The 24,323-nt window shown below is 39.3% G+C and overlaps 1 protein-coding gene across 5 annotated transcripts in view; it reads left to right on the top strand.

Moving 5' to 3' along the window:
• LOC5565942 (segmentation protein cap'n'collar) overlaps positions 1 to 22,584 on the top strand; it is a 255,950-nt gene extending 233,366 nt beyond the window's left edge. For all 5 annotated transcript variants that reach the window (XM_021838214.1, XM_021838215.1, XM_021838213.1 and 2 more), the window contains exons 10-11: positions 11,490 to 12,709; positions 21,966 to 22,584. In XM_021838214.1, the coding sequence (XP_021693906.1) occupies positions 11,490 to 12,709; positions 21,966 to 22,298 (1,553 nt within the window). In that variant the 3' untranslated portion in view covers positions 22,299 to 22,584. The remainder of the gene's footprint in view (positions 1 to 11,489; positions 12,710 to 21,965) is intronic.
• Positions 22,585 to 24,323: the final 1,739 nt, after the last annotated feature.

Genomic DNA, 24,323 nt, shown 5'->3' with positions numbered 1-24,323 from the left:
GTCATAAGTAATTGAACAAAACGGTGTATTATTTTGTCATTGAGATTTTGTGGGAAAATTATAGAAAATTTTGAGGTTACACGTGAAAAAAAATGTCAAACCCTCCCTTTTCGTACAAATCATCAGCTCGGCCCTTCACTGTCGCGCGTCAAAATGAGAGTATACGTATTTTGCACCCAATTGATTCATTTCAATACAACATATTAGTTTTTTTTTAAAGATTTGGCAATGTTAATTTACCACAAAATTGACCAAAACAAAAAGAAGGATCCTTCGTAGGTTATCAAAATGTTCAACAAAGTTGCTTGTGTTGGTCAAGAGCAAATTTTTGTGAAAGACAGTCATGTTAAATATAAACGGTTTATAAATAGCACTACAACACTACAAAGAAATGGAAATACCGCGTCACAAAATGTATACAAAAGATATGCCTTTTAGTGTGAAGCACATTTCGTCTGAAGATTGCATAGATCGTTGCACGCCTGACCTATCCTCGAAACTCCATATAAAAAAATGTCAACAATTCCAGCAGTGAATGTCAACTCCATATAAAAAAAATCTAAACAATTCCAGCAGTGAGTGTCAAAGAGCAGGACAGTCAATTAAGCGTGATGAAAGAGGGACAGAGAAGGAGAATTTTTCATGACGTCACCATGCACTCTTTTATAGAGGAATTCCCGATAGTTTATGACATATAGCCGTTAATGTGGGACAAAATTCGAATTCTCGCTTCAGCCCACTTAGTAGGTTCCATTTTGGTCGCATATACACTGTGCTATCAAACTTTTATATGGGATTTACTATGAGAAAAGTTACTTTTAGAAATAAAAATCACCAGAGGTCACAGACCATCATAGGTAGTTTAACGATGAAGAACTTTGCTGAAGACCGCGAATAAATCCGACACTTGTGGAAAAAGTTATTCAATGCAAACTGACTGGCAAGGCGTTGACAAGTTGTAAAGAAATAAAAAATGCGCAAAACTTTCGAGTACTTAGGGCTCAATAGCTTTTTTTACTAGTATCGGTTTGTTTTGCGGTCTTCGTCAATGTTCTTCATCGTTAAAGTAGGTAGCTCTGGAGTTCTGTGATTATATTTTTAATAAAGGCAAAAAGGTGACCTTTGGCGATTTTTCTTTGTAAAAGTAAGTTTTTCCACGTGCTCGGCTGGGATTCGAACCCAGGACTCTTTTATGCTAGACGACCGCTTTACCAACTAAGCTACCGAGCCACTTGGTGACCCAATAGCTCAGTTGGTTACAAGTGGTCTGTGGGGATTTGAATTCTAAACTTGTAACCAACTGAGCTATTGTGGCTCGGTAGCTTAGTTGGTAAAGCGCTCGTGTAGCATACAAGAGTCCTGAGTTCAAATCCCAGCCGAGCACGTGGATTTTTTTTAAATAATTTCACCCATAATTTGTCCATCTTTACCACGCGTAATGAGTTAATTAATTTAAATCAATAGTTATTTCATTGTTGATCAACAGTTTTACTTTTTGGTCATCTATTTCGATATTTAGCGAGACAAATGAGCGTATAAATTCATCCAATCATTATTGAGCTGATAATTGTACCAGTATTCGCGTTCATTATCATAAGGGCGAAACTACAATGATCGATTTCTCGCAATCGATTTTCTCTTTAGTTAATTACTTGGCAGAGCCATTACATTTGACCATTATTTTTGATTCAGTCGAAAGTACCCGTCACACACTGGATCAGCTCGCTGTTTTCGACGTCCAAAACCTCTAGTACTCTGGATATGCATCCTAGAGGTTTGGTGTCTTAGTCAAAGTATTTTTGAAAAAAAAATGTACTACATTATGAAGCGTTCGGGTTTGATCTAGATAAGTTAAAACTGATCTAGATCAGTTTTATCTTTTGACAGGAGCATTCTAGCAAACAAGTTTCTTCTACAAAGTTGTTTATTGAGGCATTTTCGACATTTCTTCTGAAGACACTTACCCTCTATCACTGACGTGAATGGCGCTGTGTGACACTTAAGTAAAAACGACTAGTCAAGAACATTAGTTTCATTGTCGAGAAGAAAGAAAAGTGGGGTCGCGTGGGGCTTTTTTGGGGGTTTGATGTTTTGAGGAAAATATTTGAAAATACATATAATCGATTAGATTTCAATGCATTTGTATTATTAAAAAGTAAATAGACAAGAAATTAGCTGCCGCCATCTGCCGCTTCATGAATTATCTAGGATTTTGTAAAACTCTATTTTTGGACTGTTTTTTTTTTTCAAATGTAGTATTAAATCTAATAAATTGCTAGTAAAAACGTCAATTTACTTTATAATTGTTAAGCTTCGAGATGACAAAACATTTTTCAACACTTATTTTGTTCGAAAAATAGTCAAAATCGATATTTTTGGCTATTTTTACTAAAGTATCATACACCGCAATCCACGTCAGTGAAAGAGGGTAAGTGTCTTCAGAAGAAATGACAAAAATGCCTCAATAAACAACTTTGCAGAAGAAAGTTTTTTGCTAGGATGCTGCTGTCAAAAGATAAAACTGATCTAGACCAGTTTCAACTTATCTAGATCAAATCGGAACGAGTCAAAATACATTTTTTTCCAAAATACTTTGACGAAGACACAAAACCTCTAGGATGAATATCCACAGTACTAGAGGCTTTGGCAGTCGAAAACAGCGATCTGCCCCAGTGTGCGTCGTCTTCCGTCATGCTACATCGTTAAATGTTACTAAAATCGATAGAATTTCGTATACTAATCCAAACAGAAAATCGACGAAGAGAAATTGATCACTGCAGAACGCATGTATGGTACTGAACGCGAGAATTCGACTCAGCTAGTTTTCGTCGAGAATCTTTAGGTCACCTGTGCTACTATGGGAAAAAGAGACTCAATTATTTTTCGCTTCAAAGCATACGCTCGAAACTTCAACTTACTCTCTTATGCTACTATCCGTCCTTTTTTGCTGAACTGTTTTTGATGAACAGTGAGAAATACATGAAAGATGCTTATAAAAAAATAGTAATATCTATTGTTATTTGGTTTAATTGAATAAAAAATCGCAGCAGTTGCAGAGCTTAACTATATTTTGTACTTAAATATCAAAATCATAACTAAGTTACAACTTTAGCATAGTTCATAGCTATAAATTGGAATGTTCGATTTTATAATACTATGTGTTTACCATATATCACAAATCATTTTGAAACCCAAGAAAGATTTGTGATATATGGTAAACACAGAGTTGTTCATACTAAATATTTTTCTGTTCTGGTTTCCGGAAAATCAAATAGGTGCTTGTTATACTGTTGTACAAGGAACAGCAGTCACTATAACTGGTGAAGACAAGCAAAAAAAAATTGTACTGTATGAGTTACACAAGTTTTTTTTTTATCTGAATTTTGAACACTATTTTTTAGGCGGTTGCTCTATATTGAAGTTGAAAACTTTCTTCACGTCATTAGTCACTATACGATGAGTCTTTAGGTTTTAAAATTAACATTTGAAACTGAGTTATGCAAACGCTACGATTTTCAAATCATTTGAACAAACTAATAACCGGTCATTCATGTTTACCGCTGCTTTCTATTTCGTTAATTCAGTTTTATTTCATACACAACTTACACTATATTTTCAATGGAAACCTACAACTATGAGCTGAAAATCCGAAACTATTCGTTGAGGTATAGTATTTAGAACTTTTCAGAACATTGTGCTACAAAAACTAATAAGTTACATTATGAAATTGGCTTCGTAATGCCTTATAGCGCTTGAGCCTATGAAAAAACTGTTTATTGTGAATAAAAATAAAGCACTTAATTTGGGTTCATCATTGACAACATTTGAACATGATTAACGATATTAGAATGGCCCATTGATCATTTTAAAATTAATGCTACAAAAAGGGTTTAAGTCAACATTTATTTATCCTTTTATTCAAAACTCCGCTCGGAGGTTACCAATAACGAATCAAACCAACGTTGACCAAATTTTGATGGTATGTTTGTTCTGATAATCATGGTAAATGAAAATCCGTTTAAATATCTCTGATCCCTTTTGAATTTATGAACTCATACCATAAAAAGTCCGTAACTTCAAAACTGCCCATAACTGCATATTTGTAACATTCGACAAAAGTAGGCATTGAGTAAATGGAGTACCTAGTGTGCATTTTGTAGCAGTACGGGAAGAAACTAAAATTTCTTAAAATTAACAAGAGCTCAAAAAAGCTTATCTGAAGCTGAAATTTTGTACAGCTCATATCGCATATTGGATGAATAGTCAGAAAATAATTCCGATAGAAATTTCATTACTAATACATTACGAGGCTCATGTATAATCTCAATGTGACTGTTATGCGGTTACAATGGATCATTAAAATAACCAAAACGGCCGCTATGGAAAGCATAGATAGCGCCACCGTAGCCTTGTGTGTTTGACAGAACAGCAATGCTGTCACAATGGTAAATCCCAAATACAGTGGCGCCTTTGTTTTGAGGCGGTAAGCACTTGCAAAAACTACCTTCAATGATCCATTGCCAATGTGACAAAACAACTTGGTATTTTTTTCGAATGTTCTAGAACAATCTCACAGATTTCAGTAAGTAGGTCGAGAGAGTTTTATCATTTGATGACCCTGCACGATATAACCTCGAAATTATCAAAAATGTCGAATGTGACAAATATGCAATTATGGGCAGAAAACGGGTCCAACATTTTTTTTTTTAATTTCGCTTAGACATGAAGGTTAGTCTTAGAAGACTACTGGTGAACACAGATTTGATGGAGATTTTTTCCGATAATAACAGTCCGGGGGAGCACCGTGGCAATAGGCTTCGAAGCGATCTCGTTGATTCGACTTGGTCGGTGGTTGTGATTGTAGAGGAATCGCAGCAAGCCAAACTGATAAGATAGCGGCCATATTTCTGCGAAATTTGATAAGACCGTGTGTTGTGTGTACCAACGGCTGAGAAAGGGAAAAGCCTGCAGCCGACTGGTGACTTTTGGTTGACACCTCTACGGCCCGCCCCAAGGTCTTCTCCCCGACGGCGAGAAGGGCTCACTTCTGCTCACCACTGCTACTGACCCAATGATTCAGCATTTAGTCTGACTATGCATTTTGAATGTGTATCATCTCCTGGAATCTTTGGACCGTGAATAGAAGAAAAGTGTAATAGATTCCGTCGAGCTGTTGCCTACTTGCAAGTCATTACTATTTACAACTCGTTGAGTGAGCAGAAAGTGAAAACCGTTGGATGCAGTAGACGTCGATATTGTTTTCTCACTAAATAACGTTTGCGCAATAATTAGAATATTTAGCTGATCAGGCGTGCATACGGCAGGGCACGTATTAGAGGAATTTCATCCACCGACTAGTAGGCACTGGACGGATGAGGCGGTATTTGCAGAACCTGTCAGGAAGTGCTCGGTAGCGTGAGAGTGTTTGTCATTCGCAGCGGATCGCAGTAGACTACGCTACTTCGGCATGCTTTCGCCGTACACGTTTCTAGGTAATGTATGTCGATGTGTTCGAATCAGGGCTGTTGATATCAGACTATTTCCAAATTTCTTGCTATGACGTTTGTTTCCAAATTTACTGATACCATTTCATGGGTACACTTGTTAGCTAAGACCTGGGTATTTTGTTTCCTTTAGCAAATTGTCGCATCATCGTGGATTGTTTTGATAAGGGTTCTGTTACGAATATGCATAATTTTAGATTTTGCGACTAATTTTAGGTGCTATATGAAGTCGTGTTTCCAACCCTTTCCTGCCCACAAATTCAAATTCCTGAGTGACATACAGTTTTTTTTGTATGAAGTTTTTGAACAATATTATGTGTTTTTTCTTCTAAAAAATATAAAGATGATCAACATTGATTGTTTATCAATAGTTTTACTAGTGGAAATTTAAGCTTATTACATACACTTAAATCTTCATGAGATGATATATGATTTTGTCGATTCATAAAATTAAACAGATATTAAACCTTCTGGCTTACCATCATAGTACACTCAAAAAGTTTTCCATAACACGTATTTTACTTAACTCGATATGTCTATAAAACAATGGTCCCTTTATTACCAAACCAACTCATGGAAAGTTGAATGTATTTTAGCTTTCTTAAGATATTCTGCCAACAAACGCTCAATTATCCTACATGCAACAAGTTGGCATGGAAAGAATGACAAACTAATGTTTTAATGGGTCTTCCCATAGAAATGTGCATAATTTTCAAGTACCTACATATATTTATCCTATGTTTAATCTGCACTACTATACAGATTATTCATTAGGCAACCATTGAGTATTTCAGAATTGGAAATCAACTCGAAAGTTCAAAAGCACAAATTTGGATGATCTGACATTGGTTCCGTTTTTTTAGAGATCAATTCAACAGCCCTATTAGTTGTCCCCATGAAGATTATAAGGAATCTTCTCACATTTGGTTCGATGATTTTTCTGCCAACTTAAATATTTCGTTAATGTTCTGCATTCCTCTAGGCAAATTATTTCAACCTTTTTATTAATTTATTTATATATTGCTGTTGGTTCTTTCGTTTCTAACTTGAGTCGAGTTTGCTTGATATTGTGAATGATGCAAAAGTATTTTTAGTCAAATTTTTGAAATATTTTTATGTTTAGCAACTAGGTTTCAAACATTATCCTTTGGAATTTTAATACGAATGTTCCACACATATATTGAGATGATCTACTGGAGAGTCATAGTGCGAAAATACCTACAAAGTTTTCAATAAAATGGTGCCGAGCTATTTGGGCACTTCCATGATTCATTGGCTGAATGGACCGAAACTTTTCAATAAGAAACATTTCAATATGACGCATATTTTGGCCAAAAATGAGCTCGGTAGCTTTCAAAAAACCCCACTGCCGAAGTGAATCAAAAGTGCCAAGAATAGGATCCGGCTCCCTACTATTTATGATAACAAGAACAATGACTATTTTAACTGTTCGATAAACAAAAACTGAATTTTTATCAAGCTTCAACAATGTTTTAGCATTAAAGCTAAATTGATGCAACACAATCTTTCCTGGGGGATTACGAAAAAAATCTTGACAACTTTCTCACAAAATCTTGGACATGACTTATATAGGATCTTAGCGATGGTTTTTACGAAATAAAGTTCCACACTGCCTACTCTTCGCGAAGAACAGGAAAATATCATTTCGATCATCTTCATGTGGGCTTGCAACAATCACGCTAAACTGCTCCGCTCAAAATGAGTGCCAAGCGCACAAAATTGGCCTCTTTTCGTGCAGCACAGATTCTGTGCAAAGGGGCTGTTCACAGTTTTGTGCAAACGGTGGTAAACCAAACTGAATAGTGAATTGCGCACAGAGGGAGGAACACTTGGAATGCGGAATTCGTTTCCATTTTTGTTATGCTTCTGAAAACATAAAAAAAACATTCCAATTTTAAAGATTTCAGATTTTTTTCATTTGGAATGACCGAAGCGGAAGCAAATGGGGAAAAAACTTTCGCATTTGCGATCATCTTCCGGCTTTTCGCTAGAAAACATCTCAGATAACTCCCCATCTTACCAACGGCCAACTGTTTGCTGCCACGCGGGATATCATTGACAGTTCCGTTTCCATCGATCCCGGACAGCCGAAGGCCAAAACGTCGGCAACTCACAGAATGAGTGCGACCTACTCAGAATTTTCACTCAGTCAGCCAGTTCTGCATAGGCCAGGGGAAGTGGTTCACCTAGAGTGAATTTCTGTCAGAGAAAAAGTAGATTTGTATGAGAATTGACAGAAAAATGAATGACAAGTTCATCCACTTCTCCTGGCCTATTGGTTGCCTCATTCTGTGTAGCTTTAACACATGCGCTGCGTGGAGCTGGCTTAGCGTGGAGTGTTTGCTTGACTTTACGAGAAGAAGCAACCTTGCAATGAATAACGAGAATGAACAGCGCGTGGATAAATGAATCCTACGAGTGGAAAGGCTTCGCGAAACCAACTTATCGGTGTGTTCATTTTGCTTCTTCGGCGTTGCATCCGTGCAAATTGTATGGCTCATAACATAATAGAGCAAAATGTGTAAAATGTGAAATGTGAAAAATGTAGTGCGATCTGTCAAACTTGGGTACCTTTTGCAGTACCAAGGGACCAAATGCAGTACTAGAAGTGGTACCCATTCGGAACCGGACTACTATGTTTCTATTCGTCTCTGACAGAACCCTTGCCGGGATTCGGTGTTTAATCCGAGTCATAATTCTTACAAATTCCTGGGCAGGATTTTTACGTTATCCTAGGTGGCTTTCCAATAAATTTTTGAGTATGTTCCTCATATAATCTTTAAGGTGATTCTGACAAAATCCTAGGAACAGTTCTAGCGAAATTTCGGTAATCGATTCGTTTACCGAACTGATTACCGACCGTTCAGCAGTTGAGATTCCGGTAAGTGTGTTGCACAATAACATTGTTCAGCTAACACTAGTTGGGTTATGCCTGAATTATGATTGCATTTCTGACAAAGTTATGAATTAGATTCTTACAAATTCATGAACATCATTATCAAATCCATCCGGGCAGGATCTTGAAAAGATTTCTGAATTTAGTTTCATAAAAAGTATGGCCTTTATTTATTTTTTTTTTAATTTGTCAGGCTTGTCACGCTATGCCTGACCACCTCTCCCTCCCTTGGAGCGTGACAAAATTTGTGTGCGACCCTTTATAAAAACCTCCAGAGTAATTAACTGAGAGCTTTCTTATATCGTGCGGCAGGTACAGTGGGATTCCGTTTTTGGCAACAAAGTCGAAATTTTCAGTTGCCAAAAACGGAACCGTGCCAAAATCGGAACCTTTTTTTCTCACTTAATTTTTTAATAATTCTTTTCAAAAATACCACTAAGATGGCGTTACATCATCCCTACGTAACCAAGTGACAATAGAATTGTGAGGATATCACTAAGACTTTCAATATTCCGCTTTGATATTGTTAAAAATAGTCAAGACTTCAATGGGAATTCATAAAGATCTCTTAGGACCTCATAGGCTACTGTGAGCTATCCCAAGGTTTTACTGGGAACCTATTCATAATCCTTAGGATTTCACAAGAAATACTCAAAATCCACAGTAGCCCGCTATAAAATCATAGGACGCCCTAGAAACTCCCAAGAGTTTTCTAGAAACCATCAGAATTTACGAAGCATCCCCAATCCCAATTATACATCATCCTCAGGATCCTATAGAAAATCCCTAATGTCAGCTTAGAGTCCCCATATCCTGCTCAGTATCCTCAACAATCCACTGGAAATTATTAGAAGCCCACCAAAAAGACCTATGGAATCTGTAAAAGTTCTCACAGTCCTAGCCTGAGTACTACTTCTCACTGTTTCCCAACCTTGGTAACGGCGAAAAAACGGCTCGCTGTGAAGTGTTGATTTCAGCGTGCTTTTTACATGGTTGGGGGTCCGCTGACCCCCTGTTGAGAATCGTGATTCTATAGTATGTTGGATCGTGCATAAAATGCATAGTATCCACAATCTTACTGTCCCCGGTTCAATTCAGTATATTTATTTTTGCAGTATGTAAAACTCAGGACAATTTAATGGGTTGTGGATACATTTTGTTTAACTGGCTTCTGTTTTGGCCCATTCGATTTCGCTTATTTCATCATATAAAATCCTCATTGTGGAATGATTTTGTTCATTTTTTGACACAAGGCACTTAGAAAGAAGCTACTGTCTTTTTATTGCTCTTGTGTCAGTGCTTATGATTTGCTCAAACGGGTTGTTCCAAACCTGAAAGAATTATTTTTATTAGGTGTATTAATTGCCAGACTCAAGTGGGCTGGTTACACAGTATGAATGCCTGAGAAAAGATGTTGGAGCTCTAGTTTGGATACTCACAGAGATTAATGACTTTATGAAATATTGCGATCACAAGACCATCCAGAAGTAAATAATCGCATGCGAGATCTCTAGTCATTGGTGTAATTTGATGAAATATCGACATAGATGGTGCTCTGGATTGCGATTAATGTGAAGCTGGCCTGCTGTTCAAATAATTAAAACTAAAAACACGATGATGTTTACAACAATTTACTAATTTTGATGGAATTAAAAAATGTTGCCAAAAACGGATCCATTTTGTTGCCAAAATCGGGGGGTGCCAAAAATGGAGCATGCCAAAAACGCAGCATGCCAAAAACGGAATCCCACTGTACAATAAAACTCTATGCCCTGGGAAGTCGAGATAATTTCATTTACGAAAGAACCTCCCCCGGTGGGATTCGAACCCTCAATTCTCAGCTTGGTCTTACTAAATGCTGCGCGTTTACCACTATGGCTATCTAGGCTCCAAATGCAATCTAGTAATTTCTTCGGGACGTTTCGCATAACATTATGCGTAAACGTTTCACATAATGGGCGTTTAACATAAAAAGATTTATATGCATTTTTTTAAGTAGCATGTTCTTGTATCAATCTGCTTTATGCAAGATGTCTATTAGAACAAATTTCTTTCGGAATGCTTACCGGAACTCATCCAGGCATCACTCCAGAATTTTGCTCGAGTTTCCTGTACCAATGGCCTTAGATATACGTCCAAAAATTCTTAAAGAAAATTTTCCTGAGTTTGGTCCAGGAATTCCTTGAGCTATCCAACACTACTACTACTTACTTACTTGATACTTGATGGGCAATAATTCTTTGCTATTGCGTTAGATCTACGCCGAATGAAGAAGCCTTCTCCATTGGTCAAGGTCCGGGGCCAATCGCTTCGTCGGTTTCCCTCTATGCTTTTCTGTTGAAATTTAGCTTTATGTTCCTCCGACATGCGATCTACATGCCTAGGCCACCGTAGCCTGCCGTGTTTTATACGCTAAACAATATCCATTTCTCTATAGACTTGGTATAACTCATAATTCATGTGACGCCGCCAGATGCCATTGTCCAATTTACCGCCGAATATTGCTCGCAGTACTTTACGTACGAAGACCCCAAAAGCTCTCCGGTCGATCTCTTTCAACGTTCAAGATCCATGGCTGAACAGAGCAACCGTAAAAATTAGAGTCTACAGGGATTTTTTTTCCAGAAACTATCCAAGCATTTCTTCCCTTTTTTCTAACTTTTCCACAGATTTCTCAAGTTGTTGCTCAAGTAACTTTTTCATTTTTGAAAAAGGAGTTCTTTCAAGAAAATCCACAAAGGTTTAAGGGGTTTTACCAGCAAACTCTACAAGAATTCCTCCGGGAACACTTATAACTATTTTTCCAGTTATTTTTATATGAATTGCTTCAATAATATGTCCACAGGTTTATCCAGCAATTGCTCCAAAAATTCCTGGAGGGATTATTCCAGTATAAAATTCTTCAGAACTCTTCCGAGAATTCTTCATGAAGTGCCTTTTAAAAATTCACAGTTTTAAATCCTCGCAATTTTTACATTGAATGAATGCTTCTGTCGATCTTAAATCAGTGGCCATAACGTTTCTACCTTGACTAATTCTCCAATATCCCTAATTCTCCACCCCCACAGGTATGTACACCATGCGCATGCTGGACCACAATGCCACCAGCAGCAATTCGTCCGTGCTGGGCGGTTCTCTCGGAGGAAGTGCTGCCGCTGTTGCCGCAGCAGCCGCCGCCGGTCTGAACGGGCCTGCCCATCTCGGTGGTCTGATGTCCAGTGCATCGGCTGCCGTCTCTTCTGGTGCCATGCAAACCTCCCTGAACGGTTCGACGGGAACACACGGAGCCACCGGTGGCACCACGAGCGGTGACCGCCTAGATGCCTCCAGTGACAGTGCCGTATCGTCGATGGGATCGGAACGGGTTCCGTCGCTCTCTGACGGCGAATGGGGTGACGGTGGAAGCGACTCTGCCCAAGAGTATCACAACAAGTATGGAGGACCGTTCGATTATAGCTACAGCGGAAGCAATCGGCTTGGCGATGGAACAAGACAGCCACCGGTTGCCCAGAAGAAGCACCACATGTTTGCGAAAAGATATTTCCAAGAACAGAACACCTCGATCCCCTCGCTACCGTCAGCTACCAATCCCTCCGCGACAGGACCGACCGTTGATCCCCAGAGCCAACTGAATGCAAGTATACCAATCAAATATGAGTTCGATTACATGAACCCGGCTTCGCTCAGTCACTTAGAGGGAGCCGTCGGCCCGGTCACCAAGCAAGAAGACCAAACCAGTGCCCATAATAACCCACTCTCCTCGGTGGACATGAAATACCCGTACTCATTGGATTTCTCCCGGCAGAATCCTGCCTCGGCACCAGCCGCCCGAAGCCATCATCACGACGTGATCCACCATAACCATACGTACACCTTGCCGCACAATAGCGGTGCCAATCCAAAGCCCCAAACCAGAGACAAACGCATCCGGAAAGCCGAGGAGGAGCACCTGACTCGGGACGAGAAACGTGCCCGTGCGCTCCAGATCCCCATCCCCGTGCAAGACATCATCAATCTGCCGATGGACGAGTTCAACGAGCGCCTGTCCAAGTACGACCTGAGCGAAACGCAACTGTCCCTGATCCGGGACATCCGGCGGCGGGGCAAGAACAAGGTGGCCGCCCAAAACTGCCGCAAACGCAAACTGGACCAGATTGTGACGCTAGCCGACGAAGTCAAGGACATGAAGATGCGCAAGGAACGGCTGTTGCGCGACCGCGAGATCATCCAAACCGAACGCAAGAGAATACGGGACAAGTTCTCGGCGCTGTACCGCCACGTGTTTCAGGTGAGTTGTTAACCTTTCTAATGCATTGAGAAAATGTGTCGCATTGTGCATTAAGAGTAAAAAATGGCCAATGTCTTTGAGACGCTTTCAAAATCCGTTTTTGAATCAATTTTTATTCATTGTTTTTTTTTCATAAAAAGTGCTTGAGCATACAATGTTGCAAATACGCATAGACCTGAAATAAAGCAAAAATACTAAAACCCTCACTGCTCAGCAAATACTTAACGGATTCAAATATGTTTTGTCAGTATACTCGAACACATACCTAGTTTCTGAAAGTACCCAGAGGAACTCGGGAATGATCCTGTGGTTGGAGTTATTTCGATTGATCACTGGATCAGGTCGGGTAATAGTAAAATTTTAGGCATCCCGGGTACCCAAGAATGGTCATTTTTTAGGATCAATCAAATGCAGGAAACATGGTTATTCAATTAATTATTTTCTCAACAGATTCACACTGATGCGTTTTTCTAAAGTTCTTTGATATAGTGGCCACATTATAGCTGATTCCGAAAATTATCTGTGACTTGCAATTTGCTTACCTCCAGAAGCTCAAAAGCGCAGCACCATACCTGATCCAGTGACCCACCGCAATATTTCCGGCCACATGAACATTCCCGACTTTCTCTGGGTAATTTTATAAACTAGATATGTGTACGAGTATACGGACAGAAAATAATAGAAATCCGTTAAATATTCGAGGATCGGTGAGAGTTTTAGTTTTTTTTTCTTTCACTTAGACCAGGCCTGCCCAACCTTTTTGGCTCTTTTTCGACATAAATTGTTGGTGCGCTCGCAATAATAGACCGAAATGAACAAAATTAGTGTCAAATGAAAGCTTTGTAGTATATCTGTCTAATCCATACTGAAAATTTTGAATTTATATCAAACTCTTCGCTAGCGATGCAAGCAAAGGTAAAATCAATCTATTCTTGCTCAACCATTTATGTCGAAAAAGAGCCAGTTTTTTATTCGAAATCAGTTTAAAACACTTTAATTGTTTTTTTTTTTCAAAATTAAATTGATTGTTTATCACTAGTTTTACTATTGACACAATTATTTGACTTTTGGACTAATCGGATGAGTGTAGTATCATATTTTTTGACTATTGCATATATGCTATAATATTTATCTGATTCTAGTTGTCTCAAGTTCGTCGAAAATCAATGTAGCTCTGGAGCTACCGTGGGAAAACGAGAGTTAAACGATATATAAATTCCAAGACTGGTAACCTGGACATTTTTTGGAAGTTTGGCCACTCTGAACACAAAAGTACCTTAATTCCATTTCAGCAGAAACTGGTATAAATAATATTCATACCCAGAATACGGTTACCCAACAACAGTTCGTATCCTGCCAAATCACGACAGTAAGATTCCGTTTTTATTAAAAAAAGGTGGAAATTTTCAGTTGCCTAAATCGGACCCCATTTTTTTTTAAATAGGTAGGGCAATTCGCCTAATGTTGAACGGCTAAAAACTTTGCCTATTGTTGAACATTCCGTGTACTCCTTATGGCGTGTTCAACAATTAGCAATCATTTTGACCGTTCAACAATTGGCGAATTACCCTAGTTGATTTTAAGAATATAATCTTGTTATGTCATGCTATGGTGACAAGACTCGGAACGGTCCATTTCAAAGCAGATTTCTGGATCTATCGACCCATATTGCTAATTGTAACAGGCGTTTTACATACTTTATATGACTTGAAAGCTTTCTATGGTTTCTTATAAGCTTTTTGTTTACTAATTGTACAAATGGACCATGTTAAATCAATAATCGCAAAAGTGATCTTTATTCAAGGACTGAACAATTCCTGATAACTGTGTAAGAATACTGAAATACAACACATTTCATAGCCGTATTTATAAAAATATGGATGTTACAAAACTGAATGTTATTTTTTCAATCAATTTAATGAACTTAAAAACCCGTCATATTTGTCAAAATTCCGTAAGTTTGAAATGGCTCTTCAGTATTATATCTTTCGAAAAGTATCATATCATATTGATTAAATGACTGCAGTCAGAGAGACGCTTGCCTAAACCACATTGTAAAACAGAATATTGACTTAGAACAGGATTTTGTATAGAAATATGAATTTCAAATTCATAGAGAAATGATTACAAAATGGTATAGAACAGAAGTGCATCTCGCATGGAATCCGGTGATATCGCCTAGATTTCAGGAGTTTTGAGGATATCGTTTAAGAGTACGAATCCGGGCAGTGATTCGGAGCAGCCCAAGCTAAGTGGCCGTTTTTTCTCGTTCGTCGGTTCCCTTCTTTCTCCGTTTGCGCGCGATTTGCGGGCAGTGATTCGAAGATGCCCAGGAGGGAATGTGTGCGCCTTGATTCTGTTAGATGTTCCTGTGGAGCGAGTGATGGAGCCAAGGTCAAACGTGTCCGGTTCACGTCGTACGAGTACGAAAAGATGTTCGTGTCCAGTCGAGGATGGATTACCAATTGGTGAGCTCGTTTCATGCTATTGATTACACATTTATATCGTGGCAACGTTACGTTTTTGCATTTTTCAAACAAACTATGTATGGTTTGCCACTACGAGTGTCCGCACTAATGAGTTAATACGATTTGTTCGGAAAATTTAGGAAAAAACAGCAAGTCAAATTGTCCTATAATGAAAAGTAACCGCATATCAGTCCCACTATAGATTTCCGCACCGTGTAACACAAAAAAGGAACCGTGCTTTGATCACCTCATAAATATTTTTCTCGGAAAGAGATTGTAGTGAAAGGCAAATTGTGAAAGTTTCATTAAGATTTGAACATGTTCCAATCCTATGGATTTTTTTTGAATATTCGTATGGAAAACGAATTTGAAAACTTCACAGCCCATTTTCTCAATGCCTACTTTTTACAGATGAGATTGACTTGCGATTCACGGCAGCAAATATGTTGCCAAAAACGGATGCATTTTGTTGCCAAAATCGGGGGTGCCAAAAAGGAGCATGCCAATAACGGAATCCCACTGTACAAACCTAGCTATCATGCCACGGATCTGTGATGTTTTATCTAAATGTAAAAAGATCTAGAACCTTCGACTAAAAATAAGTTCTGACTGCTACCGGACTTTCAAAACTAGTTAAGTAGGGCTCCAGGGATTACTTCAGGATTCCCACCGAAGACTTCTTCTTCTGGGATTTCCCCCACCAGTCGCAAAGGGGATTTTATCAGAGGAAGGACAAGCAATTGCTTCAGGAATTCTACCAATAAATATAGAAGGGTTTTCTTTAGAAATTCCACCATGGATTTCTCCAAGAATTCTACTAAGGATTCCTCCAAGAATTCTACTAGACATCGATCCAGGAATTCTGCCGGGAATTTCTCCAAGAATTCTTTCAGATATTGCTCTAAGAACCTCTAAAAATTACAGCAAGAATTCCTCCAGAAATTGAACCCGTGATTCAAGCAAGTATTTCTCCAAGGATTCTACCACAAATTTCATAAGATCCCATGAATTTCGCTTAATTTTTCGCCAGAGCTTTCCACCAAGGATTCTATGAGGGATTCCGCAAGGGATTTCTCTTAGCAGTCTATCAAGGATCCCTCCAGGAATTCCACAAGGGATTCGTTTAACCTCGAAATTCTACCAAACCTCTACAGGGAATTCTCTAGGAATTTTATCACGCATACCGCTATGAATCCCAATTGAGATTGCTCTAGAAGTTCTGCCACATTTCCCTTCAGGGATCCCACCAGGGATTTCCCTCCAACTGCATCGAGTATTTTAGACCATTCTACCATAGATTCCTTCAGAAACTCCATCAGAGATTTTTCCAAGAATTCCATCAGAGGTTTTTTTCAAGAATTTCATTAAGCAGAACGATGCCATTAATTTTCACAATTTTTACATCTCAATTTGTCCAAGTTGACTCTTGTGTCTATGAGCTTCAGTTTTTTTTAACACCGTCGGCTGGTTTAAGCCGTTATAGACTGATAACCCTAGTTGTGTTCATTAGGCAGTTTTTCAGTAATTCCGCAAAGGATGTCGCTAGGCATTATATCAAGGATGCCTGCAGGAATAACAGCAGGGATTCCATCCAGAAACTACCGAGAATTCCACCAGAACATTTTGGTAATTGCAACAGGGGTTTCTCTAGTAATTGTGCCAGGCATTCTTCAACGAGGTCCAATTTGAGATTTTTCCAGAATACTACCAGGTATTTCTCCAGAAATTCTGCCTTCCGTCAGAATGCCCCCAAAGATTCTTGCAGAAATTCTATCAAAGGTTCCTCTCCTACTGATTTTGTCAGGAACCTACAAACATTTCACCAGGAAATCAATAAATTCTTTAAGAATTCCGTCAAGGAATCCTCCAGAAACTCTATAAGGGATTACTCCAGGGATTTTCTTAATAAATGTCTTCAGGAATTTCATCGAGTATATTAGGCACTTCATTAGACATTCCATCAGGATTTTCAGAGAGATTTTAGAAGAGGTTCCTTCAGAAATTCTTCTAAGAATTCACCAGAAATTCTTCGATAAACTCTACCTGAGATTTGTTCCAAGCATTTCAGAAAGGATTTTTTTCTGGAATTTCTCTAGTCATTCTATCAAGGATGCCTCCAGGAATACCACCAAGAACTCATTTAGAAATTTCATCAGGGATTCCATCAAGAAACTCTACCAGTGCTTCCACCAGAAAATTTCAGCAATTCCAACAAGGATTTCTCTAGTAATTTTACCAGGTATATACCGATGAATTCCGAGGGGCCCAGATAGCCGTAGCGGTAAACGCGCAGCTATTCAGCAAGACCAAGCTGAGGGTCGTGGGTTCGAATCCCACCGGTCGAGGATCTTTTCGGGTTGGAAATTTTCTCGACTTCCCAGGGCATAGAGTATCTTCGTACCTGCCACACGATATACGCATGCAAAAATGGTCATTGGCATAGTAAGCTCTCAGTTAATAACTGTGGAAGTGCTCATAAGAACACTAAGCTGAGAAGCAGGCTCTGTCCCAGTGGGGACGTAACGCCAGAAAGAAGAAGAAGATACCGATGAATTCCATTTGGGATTCCTACCACGAACTTTTCCAGAAATTCTATCAGAGTTTTCTCTTCTATTGATTTTATCAGAAATCTCCAAAATTTTCACCAGTGATTAGATCAAGAAATTTTTCAAGAAATCCCCCAGAAATTCTACATTCATCTCTTCCTTACTCGATATTGAAGGGACCATCGACTTAGGGAGGTATCGAGTTACAGAACATAAAACCAATGCAACTGCGATCCAAGGGACCATCGAGTTAGCCATGAAAACCAACTTTTACTATGGACCAATGCACGAGTTCACTATTTGACGTTTTAGCGGTGCCGTGTTATTTATGTATCCATGGAAACCAGTGAATTCGGCACCGCTCAAACGTCAAATTAGTGAACTCGTGCATTGGTCCATGGTTCTCTAACTCGATATCGAGATACGGAATATCGAGTAAGGGAGAGTTAACTGTATAAAGAATTCTGCCAGAAATTTTTCTCAGAGATGCCTTCTGGAATTTCACCAAAAGTTTTCCAGGAATTCCATTAGGGATTCCTCCAAAAATTCATCCATCGAATCCTCCACAAATTCATTCACATTGATCCTGAATTTATTCCAGCAATTCGTCCAGAGATGCCTCCAGTGATTTTTTCCATAACGTCCTTCAGCAATTCCACAATAAAACGTTCCTCTAGGAATTATCAAAGGATTCTGTTAGGAATTTTACAAAAAAATCGTTCTTAGATTCCTATAAAAATTCTTAAAAGGGTTCCAGTGTTTGGATTTTGCTCCGAAAACGCGGATCGAACCACATTCGGAGAGTGTAACAGTTCGTGACCCATAACAATTCGTGGCACATCGCAATCGGAGAGCCCTATGAATGTTGCTAGTCACTCTCTCGTTTGGTATGTGGCGAGAGAGCGTTCAAGACCAGCAACTCTCACAGACTACAACGGTATCGAGCCATTCGGCCTTTTTGGCTTTCTGGTAATGCAACCTTAAACAACTTGATTTTAATCTATTGGATCATCGAACATCCCTTTGGTTGCAAACATGGCACATGAAATAGAAAATTTTCGCCTCTATTTCTTGATCAGAATGAGAATGTATCAGCGAATTTTGAAGGTGTTGACACACAGTGATCGGCGCCAACCAGTGGTTGTGTGTCTGTCTTTTTCCTTTCGTACGAACAATAAATGTCAGGCGTGTTGTGTGAATGCAAGCGGATAAATGGGATGAAATTTTGGCTCGTGTGTCAATGATTGTTAAATATTCCAAAGCCGAAAGAATTCCACCAATTGTATCGAGGACTCCCTAAGACACTTTTTTTTCTATCTTTTTTAACGAGATTTTTAGCCCTGGGCTAGTTCATCTCGGGACCAACGGCTTTACTTCCCTTCCGAAGGAAGACGTCACTGAAATTTTCAGTGACTATCTCGGGGATGGGATTCGATCCCTGGTCCTCGGCGTGAGAGGCGTGTGTTCTAACCACCACACCAGGTCCGTCCCACCCCTAAGACACTTTATTAGGCTTTCCTCCACTTGGGATTCCTCCTATCATTCAAACTGACATCCATCCCCTACTGGTTTATTCATAAATTGGACCAGGGGCCTCCAAAAAAATCACAAGGAATCAATTCAGGAGTTTTTCCAAGAATTTCACCAAGAGATTCCCTAGAAATTTCATGAAGGATTCTCTAAATAAATTTCCTCATAGATGCCATCAGGAATTCCACCAACACAAATTCAAGCAATTTCATAAGGGATTCTTCCAGAAATTCATCCATGAATTCATTCACAAATTCAACGAGGCATTGATTCTGCTTTTCTTTCAGGCATTTGTCCTGAGATGCCTGCATGGATTTTTCCAAAACATCCTCCCGAAATTACTTCAGAAATTTCTCCAAAAATTCCTTCAGGCATTCCTCAATGATTTCTCCAATGGTTCATACAGACATTTCGCAACATTCGAATTATTGGTATCGTACAGCAAACGATAATGCATATAACTCTTATACATATTTGGTATTTGGGCTCACTCGTGGCGCTCTTTGTTCTAGCTGTAACGTCTGTTTGTCTGTGTTTCCACTGTAATATCTGCAGGAATTCTACACTCAAAATAATCCAAACGTCATTGTTACGTGAAAACATACGTGATTTTTTTTCCATCGCACTTTTCACGTAGCTCTTACGTAAATCATAGGTAGCCCAGAATGAACGCATGAACATTGGAAGTTCGTCCATTCCACCGTCGCTAAACGTAAGAGCTACGTGGATTTTCCGGTAGCCTGTACGAAGCGTTTCAATAGGACCTAGATGGTTTTGCATTAAATTGAACTGTAATAAAGACTAATCTTATTTCTAATAGGCTTTGGAAAAAAACTAATTCCCAATTGGAAAATGTAAACAAACTTAAAAGATTGTGATATTTTTATTGTCAATCTGAGCATTTTGAATCCTGTTTCCCCAATTTTGTGAGTTTGGTCTGTCGTGTTGTAGCCTTCGCGTGCTATAATTGATAGAGGTTATAAATCAGGTATGAAATATATAGTAATGCAGGGATTATTCGGTATTCAAAGCATATTTACCTTGAAATCAATCTTACACAGTGTTTAAAGCAGCAGCAGCTTCTGAAGTTCTTCAAAAATCAAGCGGCCGCCATCTTAGGATTTGTGCTCAACACCGAATGTACGTACACTATGCAGATGTCAAAATGAACTTAGGCATCTACGTGAATTCCACGTAAGTGCGATAGGTAACCTCAGTAAACATTACCGAGTCACTATTTTGTGTTTATAAATGGTTTAGTGATCTTTATCTTAGTCAGGTGAAGTGGAGGTAAAATGAATTTGGAATGATCTACGTGATTTTTCACGTAGCAATGACGTTTGGATTTTTTTGAGTGTACATAGCTCAATCACTCAAAGAATTCTGGTAGACATTTTACAAAACAAAAATCTTCTGAGATTCCTTTAAAAATGTAGAGAAACATATTCTTCCAGAATTTCTTCTGAGGATTCCTACAGAAACCCCCCAGAGATTCGTCAAAAGATTGCTTCAGTTATTTCTTTGGGGATTTACTTAGAAATTCTTGCAGTTATTGTTGCTGGGATTCTTTCAGGAATATATCCAAAGATTTCTTCAGGAATTCTTCTTGTGATTTCATTGAAAGTGAGAAACTTACACTCAAAAAAATCCAAACGTCATTGCTACGTGAAAAATCACGTAGATCATTCCAAATTCATTTTACCTTCACTTCACCTGACTAAGATAAAGATCACTAAACCATTCATAACCACCAAATAGTGACTCCGTAATGTTTACTGAGGTTACCTATCGCACTTACGTGGAATTCACGTAGGTGCCTAAGTTCATTTTGACATCTGCATATTGTACGTACATTCGGTGTTGAGCTCAAATCTTAAGATGGCGCCCGCTTGATTTGTAAAGAACTTCAGAAGCTGCTGCTGCTTTAAACACTGTGTAATATTGATTTCAAGGTAAATATGCTTTGAATACCGAAGAATCCCTGCATTACTTCATATTTTACACGTGATTTATAACCTCTATCAATTATAGCACGCGAAGGCTACCACAAGACAGATCAAACTCACAAAATGAAGGAAACAGGATTCAAAATGCTCAGATTGACAATAAAAATATCACAACCTTTTATTTTCCAATTGGGAATTAGTTTTCTTCCAAACCCTATTAGAAATACGATTGGTCTTTATTACAGTTAAATTTAATGCAAAACCATCTAGGTCCTATTGAAACGCTTCGTGAAGGCTACCGGAAAATCCACGTAGCTCTTACGTTTAGCGACGGTGGAATGGACGAACTTCCAATGTTCATGCGTTCATTCTGGGCTACCTATGGTTTGCGTAGGAGCTACGTGAAAAGTGCGATGGAAAAAAATCACGTATGTTTTCACGTAACAATGACGTTTGGATTATTTTGAGTGTATGTAGGGATGCATTCTGTGTTTCAAGTCTCTAGTTTTGTAGCGCCATTCCTAAAGGTCGCTGAAAGTTTCTTTCAGCACGAATATGTTCGTTTCCAAAAGTTATGGAAGGCCAGGAAATTTTATATTGCTTTCTAGGTACTTTCTTTACAAAGTTGTAGCTTCTTTACTCTGTCCATTTGCAAAAAAAAGATTTTTAATGCACAAAAAGGTTAATGAATCTTCTTTACTTATTCGAATCCTCTGAACAAAACCTCAATAAAGATTTTTTTTTTTTTTTTCATTTCTCCGTACAGAATCTGCGTGACAGCGAGGGTAACCCGTACTCCCAGGAGCACTGGAGCTTGCAGCAAAGTGCCGATGGAACGGTTGTCCTGGTGCCCCGAAGCGTTGACCGTCAGCAAGATCTGACCGGTAGCAATCACCAGCAGCAGCAGCAACAGCTCGGCATGGCTGGAGGAAGTGGCCTGCCGCATTCACATCATCAGCAGCAACATCTTCTGCACCTGCAACAGCATCAACATCCGCACTCGCAACAACAGCATCATCACGGCGGAAGCAGCAGTGGTTCCAACAGTACCAACAGCAGCGGTGCCAGTGGAGGCAGCCAGCATAGACCGAAAGAGTGAGACCGGTCCGTGACGCATTGCCACCATCAGCAGCAACAGCATTACCGGCATTTGCACCGTCATCATCATGTTCACCAGTGGCCACCGTTGTTTTACTAAAGAAGATACAAGGAACAAGTAAGAAAGACGGGCTGCGAATAGGAAGATGAGGAAACCGAGCAGGGGGCTATCAAGAACCCGAAGATCAGCCTGTAACGGAAGGAATCGACCAACACAGACGACAAACACAGATACACACATACACCAAACATGCGCACTTGCAGATAGAGAACAAACAATACATACATCATACAGAAAACACACGAGAACAGAATGTACCTCAGGAATTTAGAACACTTAGAACGGCCCCCAAAACTTAGAGAGCGTTGGCTTGCATAGATTACATTGTATCCTAATGTATGATTGCAACCAATTGATCGCTTTGGAACCAGGAAAAAAATGGGACAATTCGGTGCACTAGTTTAGTAGAGATGGTCGGGTTTCACATTTTTCGAACCCGAACCCGACCCGTACCCGACTTATTTTATTTCTTCAAACCCGGACCCGACCCGAACCCGAGACAAAAATTGAAAAGCAAACCCGTACCCGACCCGAACCCGAAAAATTTTCGCTGTTCAAACCCGAACCCGACCCGAAACCCGAAAAAGTTTTCTAAGAAAAACCCGAATAGAACCCGAGCTCGAAAAGATGATAAATTCATCGTTTCTGAAGCATAGGGAAGCTTTCAGGTTGTTACTTTGTGAACAATTCTCACCAAACCCGACCCAAACCCGACTTTTTTCAAGCCCGTACCCGACCCGTACCCGATAATTTTTAAGCCTTCAAACCCGACCCGAACCCGAACCCGAAAAAATAAAAATTTTCAAACCCGAACCCGACCCGAACCCGTCGGGTTCGGGTTCGGGTCGGGTTTCGGGTTTGAAAACCCGAGACCCGACCATCTCTATAGTTTAGTTTTCCTTCCCATAGAATGAATGACTAAATTTTCGAATGGTAATGGGATAATAAACACTAGATTCTAACGAATATGTTCAGCTGGGATAGGAGCTCACGTGTGTAAGTGCTTTATGTGTTAACATATAGATATTTCTAGTAGTTTCGGTGAGTTTTAACAAGTTAATACCATCCACCCCAGAACAGATTCTCGATTGACCGACCGACAGACAAACGATCAGCAGAACGCTCATATTGAGTGTTTTGTGCCGTTTGGCCGAACATCAAACACACATTACAACAGTCAGCCCATTGTTTGTTGCAGTTCAAAGTGATTCAGGCCAGAGCAAAAGTCCATCCACCAAAACAGGCAAGAGCAGTATCGGAACCTCGAATTACAGTTCTATAGCAGAGTTACAGTCAAATCAACACACATTCCGATTGTTCAAAATTCGTTTTTTGATCAAAGTGATTCTCTGAATATAGTTTTCGTTTTTAGCGATTTTAAAATTGCGTCTAGGAAGCCAAAAAATTGTAGTAGCACCTAAAACAAAAGTCGAAAAGGATTGTTGAACATATGATAACAGGAACAGATAAAAACACCGTGTAAATTAGCGATAGTAAGACTAACAAACTATTGTGCAAAAGAAGAGGAAACAAAGAAATACTTATAACAAGCTACCATCATCTCACTTGAAAAACGTGTAAGTATAATAGTTATGTCCCTCCCCCCGAAAAGAGCACTGTTCGTCGCTTTGGCAGCCAGCAAATTTGTTGATTATCAATTTTTCAATAACGTGAATATGAAATTGGCGGCGCGCTTTTGCCGAACAGAACAGTGTGGAAAACGGCAAAACCAAACTTAGAAGGCATTAGGCTTTTCTAAACCGCATACTTACATTGATTGCTGGGAATACCGCAGGCTCGCATACCAGAAATACTGAAAAAAAGGTGTCGGATCAGAGGGTTCCGTCCGGTGGGATTGCCGGAGGGCGAGGCGTTGGTTGCTTCTGGTTGAAAAGTCCTTGGGACGTGGCCGGTGCAGACTTTGATCCTATTGCAAATAAATCCTTCAATTGAAAACTTCATTGC

This window comes from Aedes aegypti, chromosome 1 (genome assembly GCF_002204515.2).
Source record: "Aedes aegypti strain LVP_AGWG chromosome 1, AaegL5.0 Primary Assembly, whole genome shotgun sequence".
Classification (NCBI taxonomy): domain Eukaryota; kingdom Metazoa; phylum Arthropoda; class Insecta; order Diptera; family Culicidae; genus Aedes; species Aedes aegypti.
This window is presented reverse-complemented; position numbering and strand designations above follow the sequence as displayed.